This window comes from Fringilla coelebs (assembly GCF_963513975.1).
Source record: "Fringilla coelebs genome assembly, chromosome: 5".
Lineage (NCBI taxonomy): Eukaryota > Metazoa > Chordata > Aves > Passeriformes > Fringillidae > Fringilla > Fringilla coelebs.
Genome location: NC_140033.1, coordinates 15,309,107 through 15,330,826, shown reverse-complemented (window position 1 = coordinate 15,330,826; position 21,720 = coordinate 15,309,107). Strand labels below are relative to the sequence as shown.

The following is a 21,720-nucleotide window of genomic DNA, read 5'->3' as shown; positions in this document are numbered from 1 at the left end:
GCCAAATTCCAGCCTTGGTGTCAGTGATGGTCCCTTGTAGGGCACATGGCTGCCTGACCCCAGCACCAACCTCACATTAGCCATCCTGAATTACTGCTGTGTCAAGTGTTAAGGATGCTTAAACAAAAAGAGGGAAGCAGAGAATATATTAAAAAGCCTCTGTTCTGCAGGCTCTGTAGACATTCATTGCACCCAATGCCAGCTGTGCTGCAAGCAGGACATGGTTAACCTTTCCTGCTGTGAGGCACTGGCTCAGCAGCTCTCAGCAAACCTGGCATCTCACTGCCAGCTAAAATCTCAAAATTCTACACCACCAGGAAGTCCTGCTCCTGCACAACTCTACTTCAGGAACAGTCACCTTCTACTTCTATGCTGAAAGACAGGAATTCATTTTTGCTAACTTGCTGCAATGAAGTCTTACTATAAGCTTGGGTTGTCTTCAATATGTAACCAGTCTTCATAAACCTATGTAATTTAGATGAAGTATTCAGCTCTTCCTAAGAGCACTGGATTTTGAGACATGGCAAGATCCAATCATTATCAGGTCTATATTAAGCTTGATCCACAATAAGGAAATCCCTGTGAATTTGCATTTTTCTCAAGCACAACAATGCATTCTCTTCTCCAGGAGACAAACCGAACAGCCTCAGACCTCAGCAGTTATCAGAAAATTAGTCAGCTGTGTGAAAACATTTAGCATTCAAGACTGTTAAGCCCCTAAGATTTGTAACTCTGTTTTATGTAAACATCTGAAGTGACTACTTCATACAGCTGAAGAATCCAAAAGCGTTTTTTGTAAAACTATGCAAAATGAAAAATAAGTATCTGTTGCCTGGAGTTCATTCCAAATGCTAAATTTAAGCATCATTCATTCCTCTTCCAGAGTTCAAAGCAAACATACATTTAGTGTAAAACAACATATGTACTTAACTAAGGACAGGTACTTTAAGTAAGGGAAAAAAAGGCATTTCACTTACACATGAGAGATAGATTTATTATTTCAGCCATGATTTTTGTATTAAAATTCCTGTATGTGTTACTACTATTACAGAACACCTTAGGACATCCCTTGATATGTATTAATATAAACAGCATCATACAGTCTGGCAAAATAGCACCAAAGTGGCTTTAGTTTTAAACTCCTTCAGTGCTAACAGTCAAGAGCTGGGACTCTCTGGTTAACTGGCCTTATAAATCACATTTATTATAGTTTTTGTTGTTCTCAGGCAGCAAATTCTCCAAAGTCCTCCAATAAACAATCCCAGGTGCTATGTTGCTGGTTCTATTTTGTCAATCTCTTCCTTCTTTGGACTCTCCTCTCGGTTTTTACCCTGTTGCAAGGTATACACTGATGGACCCATCCTCAGGACCTTCCCACTGCCCAGGCACTCATCTCCCTTGTAGAACACAGCAAACTAGGAGATAAACACAGGGAGAATCTTTTAGCAGCTGCAAAAACCACAGTGAGCAACTTCAGGCCGTTCAAAACCTGCTGGACAGTGAGCAATTTTTATCTGTTCTAAATCTTGAAAAAAACCCTGAAACAAACAAAAATCCCCAAATTACAGAGGATTTGTAGGCTCACATGAGTGTAAATTTATAAACATGGTGGAAATTTCATCATGAACTTCTACAAGGCTATCTCAAAACTCTTCAGTTATTGAGGCAGAGTGGATTGTGCTGGAAAGTTTCCTTTCCAAAGGGGATGAAATGTAACATCATCTGCATCTTCACTTTTTTTTTCCCCAGAAAACTGTGCCCAGCCTGTGGTGGCACTTGTCAAAACATGAAGGGGGCTAAGGACTATGGCAGCAGACCATCTGCAAAGAAGCAACCGGAGCTCCCTGATGTCCTCAGCAGGTTCCTGCAGGAGAGGGGAGCCCAGACCTCCTGCCCTGTCCCACTACCTGGCAGTACAAGCCTGGCCACAGTCTGAGCAGCTCCTGGCACTCAGGGGATTCTCATGCCTCCCACAAGCTCTGGCTGGATTCTTCCCAGCTTCTCTCCACTGCAAACAGTTCTCAGATAACTTCCCTGCTGATGTGTCCCACAGGCCCCCAGGTATTGGGGAGGGGGGGTGGAACGTATGCTGGGAGAAGGGATGCAGGGAATGCTTGAGAGCCAGGGTGCTGGAATGTGATGGAGTATCTCTGTATTGGCAATGTTAAAGGCATCCCTTTTAGGCACAGCACCTCCTCTCAGCTCTGTCTGGGACAATGGAATTCACCAGAGTCTCACTACACAGGTTTGAACACTAAACCCATATTAAGCAGGCAATTACCAAATTAATGCCTTTCAAAATCTCTTTCTTGCAGGCAACAACAGCTTCAATTTCTGCATATACAACTGATTACCAGAGATGCTTCTATGTATTTCTAAAATTTGTAAGCAAGTGTCTTAGACTATACAGACAACAACAGATCACTTGAAACTAGAAACAATCTCCCTTAAAATAGTTGATAAACAGTCAAAATAGAGCTAACCACTCTCACAGGCAAATAAATTAATTACTTTGCTCCAGCTAATAAGAAAGCTACTCTGTTTTATTAGCCAGATAAGGTAAGGCACAAAAATGGAAGGAAAACTACTTCTAATAACTCACCTGTCCAGGTGTGATAGCTCTTGCTGGCTTCACTAGTGTTACCCACACACTCCCATCTTGGTTTAGAGTCAGGACACAAGGCACTAGAGCAGAAAATGATCAAAAACCTGACAGTTAACCATTATGCTTACATTAAAGAAGGAAAACCAAGGCTAAACAGCTCTAAGTAAAGATACTACTGCACAGAATTGTTTTGTAAGACACTGCAGAAACAGGAAGGCCAAGCCAAAGCCTATCCACTACTATTGCAGAACTACACGAACAGGCCACCAGAGTTTCCCAAACTGAGTAAGAGAAAAGAAAAACAAGGTTTGACTACCCAGTGCCATCTGGTGCCGAAATCTGAAATGACATTCCATCATCTTCTCCCTAACCAGCTCTGCCGGCGGCTCCTCTGCGATCCAGTGCACTCGGTTTGTCCGCAGCAGGTCTCTGTACAGAGCAGGGTGATCTCTTGATGGTGCCTTAAAATATGTTTATTTATTGCTGATGGTTTTGCCAAAGAGCAGGTAACTTGTAAAGTAAAGCATGAAATACAGGAGAAGCATCAAGCCATAGCAAAATGAAGCAATATGAGCAAGAAAGCAAACACTTATTAGCACTTAAATTAGGCTAAAGCAAGCCTGAATGATCTGTCAGTCTCCTGCTCCTCAGAGTCACGTCTCTCTTCTTGTATGCTTTTCCCTCCAATGGCATTTCTGCCTTCTTCAGGCTGAGTTCAGAAATCTGGACTTCTTTATCCTATCTCAACAAGATGCTACCTCCCTCTTCTCCAACTTCCCAAATGAACACCTCCCCAGCAAAGGTACTGCCTTTGACAAACTCGCTGCAGGACATAAAAATTTTTCTTAGTGCTCCTGTCTGCTTCTTCTATATTCTCATTTGATAATGGTCCCCTGCACTAGCACATCAACAAGTAGCAGAACACCTCATTATAATCACATCAGTATCCAGGAAGCATAACAGCTGCATGAACAGGAAGCAACATTATCAATGCTAGCAAGCTGCAGAACTCTGCATCACCTCATATGATTAGCCATTACCATATCAATTATTTATTATTTATCATATATGTTCTGCCTCAGTTTTCAAAATTATAGAACTGTCACTGTCTCCTCATTCTTTTACTAGAAAAACAAAGCAGCAATACATCCTAGACCAAGGTAATACACATCTTATAAACCACATCATAATAACTAAGATAAAACCATCATGCTTCAGAGTAGAAAATGAGAGTTCAGACATTGCCTGATTCTTTTCAGCATTTGCCCTTTGCTTTGAAAAGCTCTATGCCAAAATCTAAAACAATTTGGTGCTCATGAAAAGCCTGTTTAAAAGAGATGTTTCACATCTGCTGATGCCACACTCTAGTTGGTTCTTGTTTCCCCCAAGAGGAAAGCCAAGAATTCTGCCCAAGTTAGGCCATGTTCCATACAGCAGCAGTCACAAAATGCAGGCATTAGTCATTTTCAAACCCAGTGTTAATTAACTCACCACAAAGACATCTCCAGTGCTGACATCTTTGTCTACAACAAACCAAGCATCCTTGAGGCCTCCCAGTCGAGCCCTCTGGCCTATTGTGAAGAGGAACCAACCTAAAGAAAGATGAAAATGGAATGCTGGCAACTTTTTACCTTTTACTCTCAGAAGAACACATTAAAATAATTTCCCCAAAATTTTACCACTAAACAAAGAATAACAAATCAAGCTGTCTTAGAGAAGAGGGCCAAACACAAACTAAACTAACATTTACTTGAAATTTCATCTGTACCTGAAATGCAAACTAAAGATTACAAATTAATCCATTTCAACTGTGCCATTCTGAGATCTTACAAAAGATATACATTTATTTATTTCAGTTTCGATCTGTGGGTTATCTACCATTCAGTCTCACCAGTCTCTCCCACTTTTATGTACCCATATAACATCCTGTTATCATAAATTACTTGGGAGAGGAACTCAGTTCTGGCAGCTTGAACTGAGGACAGGAAAGGAAGAACACACAGGAGAAAAGGAAAAGTTACTGTGTCCATGTTTGATGAGGTCCTCCTGTGCACCACTGAGGTGCATTTTCAAAGTCTAGGTGCTATGGAATATGGAACTGCAGCACAGTCATTCTGAAGGAATTAAGCAAACAATGGTCTCTTGGTATTAAAATAACAAGTACTCAGTATCAACAGAGCAACCCGAATCATTATTTACTTTCTTGCAATACAGAACAAATAACCAAGAATCAGTTGTAGTTCAAGGCTCTACTATTGTATACAGCAAATTTTCCATGGTTTAACAAGCTGGGTAAAACCTGTAGACTCCTTTGGGATTTCCCAAAATTTGTCCCTCCAAACAGAAGCAGTATTGTTCCATTTATCTAAAAGTAAGTTATTAAGGTGGGTTCACCATTTACCTTTGTGTCTTCCCATCACCTTCTTATCTTCAATGGAAACAAAGTTCCCAGGCTGAGGTTCCAAATACTAACAAAGAGGAAGAGGTAAGTCACAAGACAGCCTCAAAAAAACCAGTCACAAAACAGTCACAAAACCTCATGGTATATTTCAGATTCTGTCACTACATTCTCTCAAAGCTGAAAAACAATTCTTCAAGAAGCAAACTTTGCCTAAGCAGCTTTCTGACTCCTTCTTGATGCTGCTTTCAGAAAAAAGCAGGAAGGGCAGTCCCTATGAGCAGCAATACTTGACTTCACTTCCCCTATCCTCACACATGTCAGGAGCAGCAGGATCCAGCACTTTGTCCCTCTCACATTCCAAACATTTGTCAGAGCCTGGCAGGGACAGGAGTGCATGTTCACTTCTTTTGCTCCAGAAAATGAGTGACAGCTGGTAAAGGGGCAAGATACTTCCTACAGGCTGTGGGTGTCAGCTTCTAACTAGGCTTGTAAGGGAGGTGGGACATTGCTACTCACAGTGGGCCACAAGCTGCTTGAGATTTTTCTACAGATAGTCCTTTAAAAACTGAACACCAGAATGAAACAAAGATTGTCACAGATTTAGTGTTGCTCACCTCAAGAAGGAAATTTTCGAAGTTTCTTTCACCAATGAAACAGACCCCCATACTCTGAAAAAGAAACATGGAGTTGAATACACAAAAGCAGAGAAAAGCATTTGAAATAATGTCTATTCATAATCTGTCCAAGATTTTTTTTCCCCTCCCATGTATCCCAAACTATCCTAGGCATCTAATAAACAAATCCACAACATCTGCTGCAACACAGGCAAACTAATTCTATACAGAATCAGTGAGAGCTGTAAGCACAGAAGTAAGAGGGATAATAGGAAATAGAACATCTGTTCAATAAATACATTAACCTTGTATGTATATTAAAAGGTTATGAAAGTATATTAAAAACAGGTTGTATGTATATTAAAAACAGATGTCTCTTTCATATTAAAGTACAAAAGTAACAAAATGATACAATGATGGTCCCTCTCTTGAAAAAAAAACACTTTCAGAACGAAATAGGCTTTTCTCTTCCTTCCAGTTACTGCTGACATTCTTCAAACACTCATTTACTGAGGCTGAATAATAAACATGAAAAGCAATCAAGGCAGCATCAGCAACATAACTACTGCCTGCATTACAGCATTTAAGATCAACTCATGAAGTCTCAGCTCTCAGAGAAACAGAACTTTTTTTCAAGAGTAAATGTAGACAAACAGTATGATCCAATTTCTAAAGACATATTGAAAAATGAAAAATTGAAAAATAATTTTAAGAGAAGAAGCTCTTAAAAGCTATGGAGAATAAAAAAAAGCTTCTCCCTTGCTGTGATAGAGGATGTTTCCCTTTAGGCTCATAGCATCCTACACATTCACCTTCATCTTAATTCTTCTGAGACACAATAGCAGACAAAATACCTGCAAACTAAAATACACAACTAACCACAAGCTCCTAAAAGTACTTTGAAGGAAGCAGACAGCTATGAAAAATGCTCCCCATTTTATACTATTCTTTTCTATCAGAAATGGATGGGTTGTGACAGGTTAAAGTTCAAGCAGCAGGGAAAGTTGTTTTAGAGAGAAATACAAATCAAAAGAGTGTTAAGTGTTACCATGCCTCTTTTTTCTTTAGCACATGATGAAGGTCATGTTCTGCTGCTATCTTCTTTACAAAACTTTTTGTTAAATCCCCTAAAGGGAAAATGGTTTTTCTCAAAGCATCCTGTGAAATCTGACTTAGAAAGAAGGTCTGGTCCTTAAAGAGGTCAGCCCCTTGAAGGAGTTTCACAGCTGCAAAGTGAAACACATAAAGCATCTCAACATGACTACTATTAATAGTTCAAATTAATTTTGTTTGACAATCAACATTTCTGATTTATTATTTTCAAACACATGTTAACAAAAACACTTGGATACTTTCTTATCACTAAAAAGATCTAGAAGATTTTGTACTATACAGAATCCCACAAAGACTTTCACTGCCTCATCTATTTCAATAGTGCACGTATCACTGGCAAGGACATCAACAATGCAAAAAACCAAAACAACTTTCACATTTCCTGTGAAATAGAGAATGAGGATTCAAATACCTTGGAGTGTACTGTTCTTCAGAAAAACACTGTTTTGCTCTGAAATCACCCTACTAGAAATCAATTATTTGAGCAATCAGTGGAGTTATCACCAATGCCCAGAAATGAGAGTCTGACCTTTTTCTTTAAAATAGATGAAATCTCCTGATTACCCAGATGAAACAACTGGTACAACTTTTCAATCATGTTCTGTCCCTTCTCTTTAAAATTAATAGCTCTGCTGTTGTACAAACACTACTTATGTGTTTCTTGACTCAAACACAAACTAGAGGCCAACAGTTCACTTACAAGTGGTGATACAAAATCTCAGTCATGGGGCAAGGAAGCCCATCACAACACACAACACCTGCAAACCACAGGCTGTCACATACATAGACCATAGGTCCAGCTGGGGCCACTTCAACTTTCCAGAAGTAAAATTAAAACAAAGAAAGAAATAAACCCCTTTAAGTCCAGGGGTGGACAAATTAAAGTAGGGAATCTCTAATGTAAAATCATCACTGTGGCAGCTTTGCATAGCTTTAGTTTACAAAATGTTTTCCCTTTGGGTACAGCATGCTTTTCACCATATATCATGCATTTATCTGACTATTAAAACAAGAAAATTTAATGCTTGACAAGTCAGGGTCATTTTCAGTAATATAAACACCCTTGTTTAGCACAAACAACTATCTACAAAGGCTGGTAACCATCGTGTGCAAGGTCACAAGCATCCCTGATTCTGTGACACTAAATATAGTTTAAATTTCTCTTTCATATGTAGGACAAAACATGAAATGAAGACACAACTTACTATTTCTAACTTCAAAACGGTTTCTGAAAAGCTTCTGTGGTTTTTTAGTATGTTTCTGTTGAAACACTTCCTCATCCTCCAGTGAGGTCCTGGCATAATGCCCAGTAGCAATTGCATCTGCTCCTATTAAGGAAAGAAAACCAAACATAACATAAAGGCACAAACTTGAAAATCACAGTCCAAAACACAATTGCAAACATGCAGTACGAAAAGCAGAAAGCAATAAAAGAAGAAAACCTAAAGAGAAGTATTATACTGACAAAAATCATACTCCTGCTATTTAAATAATGCAAACTATTCACCAGCATGCCAGCACTTGTGCTTTTGTACTTTAAGGACCACCTAAGAATGCAAAACTTAATGGTCAGGTCAGTGCATGTCCCCAAAAATAAATCTGTTCCTACATATGAGCAACCTAATCTAGTGGAAGATGTCCCTGCCCAGGGCAGGGGAGCTGGACTTGATGACCTTTAAAGGTCCCTCCCAACCTGAACCTATCTATGATTCTTTATGTAAAAGCAACCTTAAAACCAAATACTTTGCCACGACTGACACACTACTACAGAGATATGAGTTAGGCATGCACATGAACTCATGTATTTCCCCACCTTTTAAAGAGTTTGTTTCCTTTAAGCATTTCCAAGGCACACACTCTGTACTGACACACTTGAAAATGCCTTACCAAGGTTATCCATAGCATAGTGCAGAAAGTAGTTGAATTTGATGTGCTTGTTACACAAAATATCGGGATTAGGAGTCCTTCCCAATTCATACTCTTTTAAGAGGTCACTGTAAAATAAAGACTCAAATGTCTATCAGAATCATTAACATACATAATACTTCAGAAACTGAACGGTGTTCAAAAATGTTTTATGGTGAATAACTCTTTAAAGAGAGATCCAGAGGAGGAGTAAATTTAAGATCAGTGATGACAATAAAGAAAAAAGGATTCTGAAACGAACTAAGACACTTGTAACAATGTTAGGAAATATTGTACAAACAAATCCTAAGAAGTTTTGTAGCACTTAGTTATTCTCTCACACTAAAATGGGAAAAATGGAGTGAACTTAGCCAGAAAAGAGCTGCTGTGCTGTTTCCTTCACTGACTGTCCAAAAGTTTGGTGCTCAGCTTGATGTCATTTCAACATGAGTACAAGTAGCATGACCAGGTTATTCCTCAGCTTCATGTAAGGTAATAACAGCACTACTTGAAGGGGGATGATGAAGATCAGGGAACAATTTTTATATACTTTTGTCCAGTGCATAAAGATAAATTATGCTGCTATACCAACATGTCCCTTCTTGTCCTAGCTTCCACGACTACCTCTCAGCTTTTCCTATGTAGAACTTCGCCTAAAGTGCAACAAATTCACAGAAAATCTGAGCACTCTCTTTAGAGAACAGCTTCAGATTTGTTCTAAGTTTGAAGAAGCAAGGCTAGGTCACAATCATTTTGTGCTAAACTGGATTCAGCACACATTATGTAAAATGCACTGTGTAAGTTACACACACAGAAAATAACAGTATCCCATTTAATAATTTTTTTCAAGTTGCAGTAGGGTTGGGCCAGTACATCAGTAGCTGAAGAAAAGCTGCAACAAAGCAATTGCTAAACACTCACACAAGCAGAAACCTCTTACTAAATAAAAAAAAATACCATATTAAAAGCAAAATATAAATTCTGACAAATACAAACAAGAGAAAAAATAATTCCTCAATATTTAACAGGCTTCAGGGCTTTCTCTCAGCACTGATAAAACTGCAATAAATTGCCATTGCTCATTACCTGTCCATTCTTACTTTTCATTGTAACACAATACCACATATATATCAGTATATTATATACCACAATATATTGAAAGACCAGCTATTGTAAGTGTGTTTCTACCTGAATACTTCATTCCAGTATTCCTTCACGTAGGAAACCTGGTGAAACGGGATATCAAGCTTTTGGCACACCCGATAAGCATCTTCACAATCTCTGTCAATGGAGCAAGCTCCCTGCTCATCCAGTGGGTCCCAGTTCTTCATAAACACACCTGTCACCTGGTAACCTATGAAATGAAGGCAAGAATGACTTAGAAAGTTCCTACAGCCTGGACACAAAGCCTGCGTTTCTCAAGAATGGCTTTAGTAACTGCACCTTACCAGGGACGTGAGCAGCCCTGTGCTACGTTTTGCTACGTTTTACAGTACAGTTACTGCATAGCTGGCTTTTGCTCTCGGTAATAGCTAATCCAAGCCCTTCCAGCAACCTAACGCGACGCTAAGTCACATCTGCCGCCCCCGCGGTGCCCGGCTCTCCGCGCTGCCCTGCCCTGCCCGGGGCCGCTCCACGGGCCCGAGGGGCGGCCGAGCGCGGGGGAGGTGCCGGCCGGACCGGGCTGCGCGGGGACCGAGAGGGGAGGCGCGGGCCCCGCAGCACGGCACGGGGCAGGGCCGGGCCCCACTGCCCCACTCCCTCCGCCCGGCCCCGGCCCCAGCCCGCACCTCGGCGGCGCAGCAGCAGCGCGGCCACGGCGCTGTCCACGCCGCCGGACACGGCGCAGGCCACGCGGCGCGCCTGGGCCGCCAGCATCGCCCCCGCCGCCGCTTCCGCCCGCCCCGCGCTGCCCACAGCGCCTGCGCGCCGCGCCGCGCCGGGCCGGGCCGGGTAGGGTAGGGCAGCGGCGCGGCCGGAGGGGAGCGCACCGGGACAAGGAGCAGGGGACGCCTCTGGCCCCCACCGGGCCACCCACAACCCGCACACGTGCTCGGCCAGACCCCTCCCACTACCCCGAGCCGCAGGACCAGCACCGGGAGTCAGATAAAGGAAAACACAAAGGAAACATGTCCCTTCGATTGCTTCATGTCCGTTATCCCTCAATAAGCCAACGTTTCTCCAGCTGGGGGCAGCTACGACTAAATCATCTGACAGTAACAAGCTGTTGTCTTCTTGCTGTTAATTTATTCTACTGGCATTCAAATCTAAAATGTTTGTTTCCAAACTTGCTACACCACCCTGAAGTCCAGTAGTTTCTACCTACATATTAGCATTTGTTAGTGAAACACTAGAAAATCTACCCAAAGCATGCAATAAAAAGTTGCTATTTTGTACAGGTTTAGCAAACAACTCATTTATTTTAAATTAAAACTTTTGTTGTACATAGAGGAATCAAATGACAATCAGTAAGAAGTAAGGAGGCAGGCTTCCACTTCAGAAGCTGGAATTACAATTCCAATTTTTTTGCCTTAGAGCAACATAGTTTAAATACATCCATTGCAGCACATCCATGAATGAAACCATTATCAGACTGACTGTATCAGGAGTGTTAGAATTCTATTTTGTTAATGCAGTTCATCAGACAATCTACAGCCATCTTCAAAAAATTATACCAATGAGGAATAACACCAAAACCACTTCAAAGATCACAGTTGCTAAGAATTCTTCATGTTAGTTCAAATTCAGAACTTCAGTAGAGGGGAATCCAGGTTTTCTTTGTTTACATCAGGGCTCAGAGTGATAAGAGGAGAACTCAAATCAATTAGCTGAAAGAAAACCAGAAACATTTAGCTATTGTAGTCAAGTGCTGTGCATAGCTACTAGCAGCTATAATCTCTATTATTCTCAAGTACTTTTTCTTGTTTAGGGTTCCTGTTAGTATCTAGAAGACAAATACAAGCACCACACTCAAGCTTTTGTGTTCAGGTTTTTAAAAACACGCTCATTTTTAGACAAGCACAAGCTTCTCAAAAGGTGGTTATTGCCCATACTTACCTTAAAAACCTAAAAGCCTTTTCTAAGTTTCACTACTATGCATATTGTAGTGACAGTGCCATCCAGACAGAACACAGCACTTCTGAACTCCTCTGAACGTGTCCCCCACAGTCAGAGTTCTGCAATACTCATCTTTTGACAAAATTTGAATGGCCTGATACTCAGCTGAGCCCAACTACACCTTTTGTCAAAGGCTGTATCCTTATAGTTACCAGCATTCATCTGACAATGATCTAAAGGCATCTACCTTCAAGCCACTAAGGCATAAAAATATTTGTAACACATCTTCCAGCTCAGGAGAGAAGCCAAACAGGAGAGGCATCCCTTCTTTTTTGATTAAAATGAGCTGCTGCCAAGAACTGAAAATGTGCAAGAAAGGTTAAACAAGAAGAAGCATGCCAACTCTACTGAAGACAACATTCACTTCCTGCTTCAGAACAGTTTTATGCTGTAACAACTGTTTTAAGTACTAAGTCCTTTCTCCATCCTCCTCTTTCCTATTTGCAGACTACTCACTGAGCTCTAGTTCAGAACACAGTGTTTGTTTTTAAACATGACATTAAGATCACCTAATTATGTATATCATATTGAGCTAATATTAAATAATTCCTACGGTACTGTGGAACTGCTCTGCAGACAGTTGACATTTTTCTGCTAACATAACTTGCACCAGATGATTTGAATAAAGCTTACCTTTATCTGCCCAGATAACACAGGTTTTGCAGAGATAATCTTACTCATTTCAGGAGTATTGGAAAGGTCAATCAAAGGTCTGCTTTCACATTCAGAAGTGTGTGGGAGAGAATTGTCTGCTCCAATATCTAGCAGTAAAGCCTTCAAAAAAAAAAAAAAATCAGGTTTTCTCTCCTGTTCAGCAAGTTTCCTTCATATACATTGAGGCAATCAATTTAGCTTACAGAGCTTTAATAATCACAGATTAGGCTTAATTTACATCTTGGTATCTTTCATGCAGGATTCATTGCACACAGTGTAAAACCCTTAGCTCCTACTCTTTGGCTAGCATCACAGGGAAAATGTGGTGAGGCAAAGCAAAAGAGATCTCTTGGGGCATAAAACAGTTTTTCACTTAAAAGTATTGTTAAATTTAAAACAGAAGATTAGTAACCCTCTTAATACTTAAATGATTTAACTACAATTACTGTGTAATGTTATTTAGCCATATAAACTATTCTCTACAGCTTCACACTCTAGTTATCTTTTTGTCCAGTTTAACTACCCCATACATGTACTAATGTAACTAATCAAGTAACTAATCCACAGATTATTCTAAACCTCAGTATTTGTAAATCAAGAGCCACTTTGTCAGGTTAATATTTCAGAACTACAACTTCAGCCCTTTCTTCTTAATGCCTGTGGAGTGCCAGCTTTCAACATGAAGCCACTACATTCCTGAGAGAGGGGAAGTGTTCACTGAAATAATTACTCGGCACTGAAGTTTACTGCTATATGGACTTCAGGGTTTAATCCTCCCTCACTGTATGCAGATTTACATTCCTTTTAGGTGACTGAATTTAGCTACAGCAGTGTTTTGGGTTTGGAGGGGTTTTTTAATCCCTAAAGGAGCTTTATGACTGCAACATGAACTGCCCTGCAACACTACTTTTCTAATTGAAGCTACAAAGATTTCACAGTACTCTTCCAAAAGTGGAAATTTAATATACAATCTACAAGTATTTGACAATGCATTTGAAATGGGAACACACAATGGAAATACTGAACATATGAAACATATGATGTTCACTGCTAAATATAGGCACTAGAGGGTGCACATGGTTACAGCCAATTGGGCACCACAATACAAAAAAAGACATTGAGCTATTAGAGATCATCCAGAGGAAGGCAACAAGGATGGTGATGTGCCTGGAGGGGAAGCCTTATGAGGAGCAGCTGAGGGCACTTGGTCTGTTCAGCCTGGAGGAAACCTTACTGTGGTCTTGAACATCCTCACAAGGGGAAGCAGAGGGGCAGGTACCAATCTCTTCATTCTCATGATCAGTGACAGGACTCAAGGAAACATCAGGAAGCTGAGTTGGGGAGGTTTAGATTGGATAGCAGGAAAAGATTTTTCACTCAGAAGGTGGTTGGGCACTGACACAGGCTCCCCAGAGAAGTGGTCACAGTACCAGCCTGATAGAATTCAAGAAGTGTTTAGTATGATTATTGAAGTGCCCTGTGCAGGGCTGGGAGATGGACTTGATGATTCTGATGGGTCCCTTCCAAATCAGAATATCTTATTATTTCAGTATTCTAACACATTTTAACTTCATGTATACTGAAGTGATTTCCCTACTTATCCCTTATATTGAAATAACTCAAGCACTTTACTTAGCAGTTTTGTAGAAAAATATATTGTCATTACTTACCTCAGGTTGTTTCTCTTCAGCCAGCTCATTTTGCCCTTTAGCCTGCTCATTGTGTACTTCTGCCTCTTTTAATGCATTTTCTGCTTCTTCTGTAGCAGTTTTCTCTGGCGAGAAGTTAAGTACAAGAGGTAGCACAGCTGGAGGAGACGTATCATCTTCTGAAGATGTCTGTGTCTTACTCTCTTGCTTCTGTTTAGAACTAGGGAAAAGAGCATCAGAGATAATTGAGTTCTTTAATCAGCATAAACTAAAGACACAAAAGCCAATTTCTAAGCTCATTGACTCCTTTTTTACCCCAAGCTTTAATGACCAAAAGGTTTCCCATATTTTTATCCAAATAAATGCTAGTTACCCACAAAATACAAAATACTATATTCTGCAGAAAAAGTATAGCCTACCCATGCAAAAAAAAGGATTATGAAGAATTTAATCTTACTTGACATTTCCATTCAGCCTAAACTTCACACAAGGTATTTTCATTGTTTTTTTCTAAACTTAGAACAGCTAGCAAAGGGGCATTGATTTTGTGTATCACTGAGCAACCCACTTCAGTCCCTGCTGAAAGGAAGTACTGACACGGGCTGGAGGACCAAGGGCTGTAATCTGATTAGTCTGATAAAGTCACTGTAGACAGAATAATTGTTTCCTTGAGAGAAAAGACTATTTGAGACATTTGGCCTAAGTAACATGACACAGTTTTCTAGCCGTGAATCATTCCTACTTTAATAGGGTTCCTCTCCTCCAGCCATAAAACAGGCCTGCGTTCATATACATGGCCCTTGTCAGAAGATGCTGGGTGGATAATATGAAGAAGGCAACACTACTTTCACATTAAAAAAAAAAAAAAGAATTAAAACATAAGTAAAACTGCTCAGAAAATAAAGTTCAAGGCAACAAAATCCTTGGCTTTTTGACTGATGCTTTAAAAAGTGTCAGTTTATGGACCATTGGCAACAATATAAAACAAAAGTTAAAAGTAATATGCATTTCAATCAGCTATTTCCCTTCATCAGAAGGCAACAGCAAAACAACACACAAGTCTTATTTTTTTCCCTTGCTCAAGAAATACAAATAATTTCCCATTAAAGCTGTAATTCTTTAGTGTTAGATATTGACTCACCTCAGTATGGCTTATACCATTTTACCAGTCACAAGGTTTAAGTTTTTATTAGGCCTGAACAGCTTTTCTACGCTCAAATTTTAACATTTATTCTAACATTTAGCAGATGCTCTTGAAACCCAAGAGTCATCACTAGAGTTCTCTAAGAGGCAGTTTGCCTACAATACTCATTTCATACATGAAAATTTCTGTCTTACCCAGCTGTAAAAGTCTTTTTGGTAGAAAAGCTGAAGCTCTGCAGAGGAGATGCAGCACGTGGAGAAGTTGACACTCTTGGCACAGTTTTAGGAGTCACTGCTGGGAACCCTGAGATCCGACGGACAGGTGTAGGTAGGCCAGACCGCTTCACACTGGCCGGAGTCATGGTGGCAGACTTGTCAGGAAAACAAAAACTCTGGAAGGCCTTATCTTCTGAGCCTTTCATAGGAGTGCTGACTGCCATGGCACTAGAACAGGAACGGACCTTAGCCAATACCTTCTAGAAACTGTTTGAATAACACTATTCTACCAAAGGACAGAAATCCATTTCCCTTTGGTCAGTAAGGGAACAGTAGTCACCTTAAGGTTGATAATCACAGCATAGTAAGGGCTTTACTCGAAAATAATTCTTTTATGACTTATTTTAGTCTATTTAGCACTGCAAAGAAACCTCTCCTGAATAGAGTAGGAGGGTTATTTGGTTTAGTTTTGGGTTTTGATTTGTTTTAAATCAGTTCTAATAGGCGTCAACTTGTCTAACTTGGCAGGTCTCAAGGGACTAGACAATGAAGTTAAAACTTTTAAAAGACTGTTGTGACACCCAGCCATGTTGCATGCTAAGGATGCCTCAGTGCACTCAATTTTCAGCGAAGCCCTACCTTCCAGGTGTGCCACAAAATGTTAATCCAAGAGATGGTGTTGCTTTTGGTGCCAACTTGTTTGGTGTTGCATCTAAAGAGAAAGTTTTTGTTAATTCCTATCAGATTCATATTTATTTATTTTATAGCAGTTATCTTTCAGTTAAATACTAATTCCTTCCCAAAGGTGGACAGAAGTGTAATGAAACAAATAACAAGCCTTCAAGGTCACATTTGCTTTTAATAACCAAAGTAGAAGACAGGCCATACTAAGTGTGTGCTTACCTTGAGTCTTCACAGGAGTCTTAGTGTGACTTGTGGAAACAGACAAAACTCTAGCCTTGGGCTTTGGAAACAGGCTTCCTTTTGCTGAACTCCCATCTTTATTCTGCTGACATAGCTGCTGCAGACTGGAAACAGAGCTTGGTCTCCGAATTCCACTGCCTGCAGCTTCAGATGATGCTGCAGAAGCTGAAGACTTAGCCAGGCTTATGGCACTAGGTATTTTGGGAGTACTAGCTGATCTCACTTGCTTCCTGGATTTCTCAGTATTGGCAGCCTGCAGAGATGACACTGCGATAGGTCTGACAAGGGCCAGCCTGCTTGTACTAGATGAAATCTTGGAGCCACTCACACTAGCTTTTGATGACATGCTTGATTTTCCTGAAATAGAAAGTTGTACTTCTATCATTTTTGACTAAGCAAAATAATTATACTAACACAGGAAAGAAAAACAGCAGTTTACAGCATTTAAATTCAGGTTCAAACAGTTGAAGTTTAAGGAGAATATACACAACTACTGAAAATTTATTCCTCAAATTCTTTGGCAATTTTATTTTATAGTCTTCTCACCAAATTCCTGAATTACTGCAATCAAGTGAAAGAATATTCTTCAAGGAATGCCAGAACAGCTTGCAGATTGAAACTACTTCCAGCACTTACTCCCAGCAGAGCCCACCCTGTTCCCTTAAGCAGCCTTTCAAGGAGGTAACAGTTTGAGTTACACTGATTACACCAAGCGCTAAACTACCACACAAGCATTTTTCCCAGACTTCTGTGAAGTTCTTACTTTCAGCCTGTAGGTTACTTTCATTAACAGGATGAATCTTGATTAGGCAGTTCTATTGCATATAACAGTTCATACTAAGCTTTTAATAATATATTATTAATCTCCCAGAAAGAAGGTGCAAAATAAAAATTTGCTTATGCTTTGTATTTTGAGAGATGTAAAAGAACTATAGCCCTTACACCTGTAGCTACTTTTGGGAGACTATTTTCCTGATCCTTTGAGGCTTACTGAAATGGTCAAATTCACGGTTTCAACACAGTACAAGCCTCTTGACTGTGCTATCTCTCTAAAGGTGTTACTCCTATCTGCTTGAGTAAAGCTCATCCTTTATTTAGGCTTACAGAAACATGGAATAATGCCTCCCCATTTCCTTCCAAATTTCAGTTGTTTTGGTGTTTTGTTTTTTCTTTTAATTCCAGTCAGACAAGCTTAGAGCATTCAGAAGCTCACCTTCTTGGCTCTAATAGAGGAGATCATGCATAAAGGGAAGAGAATTCCTGGGGCATTGCTTCCTTTCTAGCTGTGTCATATGCTCGCATGTAGGCATCAGGTCTGTATGAATCTAGTCAATCACAACTTATGGATGTCTAACATTTATCTTTAGTCCACAGGGATTTACTGGGCTAGCCTAAAAAATTTTATTCTCCATACAAAATACTTCTTAGTGCTTGAATGTATTGAATACCATTAAAACATATTTCCAAATCCAAAGTCCAGAAAATGCTTAGCTATTTCAAAATTGATTTGTGGCACAAATCTGTAAGAGCAATTACCTTTTTTGCCTATAGGAGAAATTGGTAAACTTGAATTAAGACTTGAGTTCATGCTGGAAACTGATGATGAAGATGATGATGATGTAGTCTTCCTTGTGAGACCACTGGCAACACGAGGACATTTCAGATATGTCACCTTCCTTAAGCCAGGCTGAATCAGAAGAAAAAAATGCCCTATTTAACACATTATTTTGCCATTATTTGTCTTGGTATTGTTACTTTTTACTTGTGAATTTTAAAAGCACTCCTTAACTGAGATTACATTTTAAGAAGTGAATTTTCATAGAGACAAATCATTGTATCTGGATTATTATACAGAATTGGAGCTTCAGATCTAGGAGGCAAACAGTTATTTTTATTCCTGCCACAAAATTGAGTATGGACTTAAAGGAATTAGAGAATAAAAAGAACCAGCCTAAGCAGCAGTATATCAGAGTCCTGTTATTTCTATAGGTGATGGTTCTTAAGAAGGCCCTACCACATCTTCAGTAAAAGCTGTAATACATACTAGAGACTAAGCTATAAAGCGTAGAGCCATAAAATTCAAAATATGTTCTATCAAAAGACTGGGATTGGTGTTCACAAGGTCACTAACACAACTGTTTCCTTGCTATGCCAGAATACAATTCCATTGACAAGGATTAAATAAAGCCACTTTTATATAGTAAGTGTAAAATTACACACAAAGTGTAACACTAGTAATTTTACCAGCAACACAGCAGTGTCAGAAACCAGTTAGAAGAGAAGCCAAGAATTATAGTATTCACAAAACCAGAACACAAAGGAAATTTACTTGCAAATGCTCTACACTGTCATAATAGACAAAGTAATCAGTTATTAGTACCTGCCCTCATTTTTTGTTCAATCTAAGTTTTCTAACCAAGGATTTTATGAGGTAGAGAAGCACCAGAAGATTAAAGTTTGCTTTTGAAAATAAAAGACTGTAGCCAGATTAAAGATTCCTAAAACACAGACTTCACTTGAAGAAAACGTTGCCCAGAACCTGACTTTACCTTGTCAATTGTCAACAAATTGCTTTTTCCAGAAGCAGATGGTTTTGCCACTGGCAGTTTGCAAATTGCCTTTGCATTTGTTTCCTTAGTTTCCTGCTCCTCTGTTAGGGGTAAACTGGCATTTTTTGTAGGAGACACAGAAATTTTAACAGGGCTTCTGTCAGGAGGAGCAGGAAGAGCATGCTCTTTGCTGTCTGACACAAGTTTCTGTGATGCCTTCTGAAAACAAGGTGGCAGCTGACACGCTGGGCTATCCTGCACACAGTATGTCTCCCGTTTAACGGGTCTGGGAGTTATTTCTATGTTTTTGTTTCTCAGTATCTTCAGCTTTGACTTTGAGTCCTCCACAAATGTTTCTACAATCTTGTTTTCCTGTTCTGATTGGCTTATTTTGGTCTCCTCGTCCTTGCTTCCAGTCTCTATTTGCAGTGCCAACAAATGAGCTTCTTTGAAAATTTCCACAAATTTCTCTCCTTGAAGTGGGCTCCACATGAGTTTATCATCAAAAGGAGACACACACTTTTTTGCTTCAATGCTGGCAGCAATACATCTTTCTTTGTGTCCCACAGGTCCAACAAAAACTTCATCTTCATTTCCACTACAAAGAAAAATAATTTAGGCCAGCATGGTACATTGTATCAATTTTGAAGGGTCTACAGTACTTACATAACTTACCTTGTTGAAGAGAGTGAAAGGTCAAAATCAAACTTTTCATCAGTCAGAAGAGTTAAGTCTGAAACTGTAAAAAGGATTTTGTCACAGCATGGATTTGCAATGAAATGATTGCATTATGCTTTGATAATTTGGTGAGTGATGTCAGCTGGCAAAAAGCTTTAGCTACCAAGTTTAAAATATTAAACTTAAGAAAACATATTTTGGGTCTAAGAAATTTAAGGTACAATTATGACTATGATCATAATTGTGGGATGCCCAAATATTGTGAAACAGCTTGATGGTAATTTCTAAGCAGCTGTAACAGCAACATGGAATGCAGCTTATCAGCAGCCTCCAATCAAAATAAGTGAGAATTTGTAATCTAGAGCTACGTGACAGTGCATTTGTCCCATCCATCAGTACTTTTCTTGTTCAGGTTACCACAGAACAGTAGCAGAAGCCAGTGAGAAAAATTACTTTCCTTATTAGTTAACATATACCCTAAATAAATCAGCAGCTGATGGATAAGGGAGGAGCTCTTATCAGACATATAGAAGAAAGGTTGATGACATCAGTCACTATTACACAAGCTTTAGCACCGTGCTCCACAAGCTTCTCAGGAGGCTTCTGCAAGCCATCCAAGAAAGCCAGTACACAGAACATGATGTAAGACAGACAGAGGATGTCTACTGATCTGAGCTAGCCTAGCCTATAACAGGGGATATACCACATAGAGAATACTCAACATGTTCTCCACCTACCATTGCTCTTGCAAATATCCAGTTTTTCTTCAGTCAAATGACTCAGGCTATGTACTGACATTTCTTTTTTTTCCCCCATAGTACCTGGAAAATATAGAAGTAGACATGCAAGAGGTTTAAAAAAACCCCAAAACCGAACAACAGGCCCACAGACTTTGATGATACTGCTGAATTAATGAGGAGGTAAACATTCCCTTTGAAGACTATCATATTTAGGGACTGCCACGCAGAATCACGGAATATTTAGGGTTGGAAGAGACCTCTGGAGATCGTCTAGTCCAATCCCAAATCAAGGCAGGGTCACCTAGAGCAGGTTACACAGGAACGCCTCCAAGTGCGGTGCAAGTCTTCCCTCTCCAGAGAGGGAACTTCATGCCCTCCCCGGGGCAGCCTATTCCGGTGTTCTGCCACCCTCGATGTAAAGTTCCTATTCACGCTGAAATGACGCTTCCTGTGGTTTAGTTTAATTTAGTATTGCTACTCATCCTGTCGCCGGGCACCACCGAAAAGGTGGTTCACGGGCTGCCACGCAGTTCACCATCCCGCTGACCGCCCAACGCCCCACCTCAGCCGAGCTCGCACAGGTCCCCCCCCTTCCCCGACCGCGATGGGAAACGGGAAAAGACCCCCGGGCACCACGCTGGGGATCTGGAGAACGGCCCGAGCCGAGGCGGCCGCCGCCGTCCCCGCCGTCCCGCCGCGCTCACCGCTCGCCCCTCACGGCCACCGCGCACGAGCCGCGCCGCGCACCCGCCCGCACTTGGAAAGCGCGCCCCGCTCACGTGACGCGTCCTGCGCGCTCTCATTGGCAGGTTCGAAGGATTCACGAGCGCTTCCGGTGCATTCTGGGGCTTGTAGTTCGACCGGGGCCCCCAACGGCTGCTCTGTCGCTCCGTCCCCGTCTCTGGCGTGGGTTTTGGCCGTAGTGCATGACCCCCGCGGGTCGTCCTTGCTCTGCCCGGCTTGCCTGGCCGGCCTCGGCAGGGTGCGGGCATTGCCGAAGGTCTCGCCGTGAGGCTGCGCCGGCGTGCGCCGTGCCTCCGGGCAGAGGCGCCGTGCTGGCTGTGGTGCGGTGCGGCGCGGCGCGGCCTGCGCACCCATTCCTTTGGTTTCCTTGACGCCTTCGCTGGATGTGGTTGTCCTAGTGGCTTAACTTTAGAAGTGAAGCTAAACGGCGGCTGAGCTTGGACATAAGAGGAATTTAATCACAGCAAGCATGACTAGACATTGGAATGGGCTGCCCGGGAAGGTGGTGGAGTCATCATCGTCCTGGAGGTGTTCGAGGAATGACTGGATGTGGTGCTCAGGACCACAGTCTAGTTGTCAAGGTGGTGTTCAGAGCTTGGACTCGGAGGTCTTTTCCAGCCTGATAGATTCTGTGATATCTCCTTCTGTGAAGGGGATTTACACCCAGT

At 40.9% G+C, this 21,720-nt stretch overlaps 2 protein-coding genes across 2 annotated transcripts; both read right to left on the bottom strand.

Moving 5' to 3' along the window:
* Positions 1–985: 985 nt before the first annotated feature.
* On the bottom strand, positions 986–10,549 carry TRMU (tRNA mitochondrial 2-thiouridylase). Its single transcript, XM_084205794.1, has 11 exons — positions 10,429–10,549; positions 9,827–9,992; positions 8,621–8,727; positions 7,939–8,061; positions 6,674–6,846; positions 5,621–5,674; positions 5,007–5,073; positions 4,097–4,197; positions 2,922–3,066; positions 2,603–2,685; positions 986–1,415 (listed from the first exon to the last, which is right to left on the bottom strand). The coding sequence occupies exons 1-11, from the start codon at positions 10,514–10,516 to the stop codon at positions 1,269–1,271; spliced, it is 1,254 nt and encodes a 417-aa protein (XP_084061920.1). The 5' UTR covers positions 10,517–10,549; the 3' UTR covers positions 986–1,268.
* An 833-nt stretch (positions 10,550–11,382) lies between these two features.
* Positions 11,383–20,384, bottom strand: GTSE1 (G2 and S-phase expressed 1; the record flags this gene model as incomplete). The annotated part of the gene is made up of 10 exons (XM_084205411.1): positions 11,383–11,466; positions 12,389–12,529; positions 14,080–14,278; positions 15,397–15,645; positions 16,057–16,129; positions 16,321–16,698; positions 17,878–18,028; positions 18,891–19,488; positions 19,566–19,629; positions 20,306–20,384. 10 exons carry the CDS (start codon positions 20,382–20,384, stop codon positions 11,383–11,385), a joined length of 2,016 nt encoding a protein of 671 aa, XP_084061537.1.
* Positions 20,385–21,720: the final 1,336 nt, after the last annotated feature.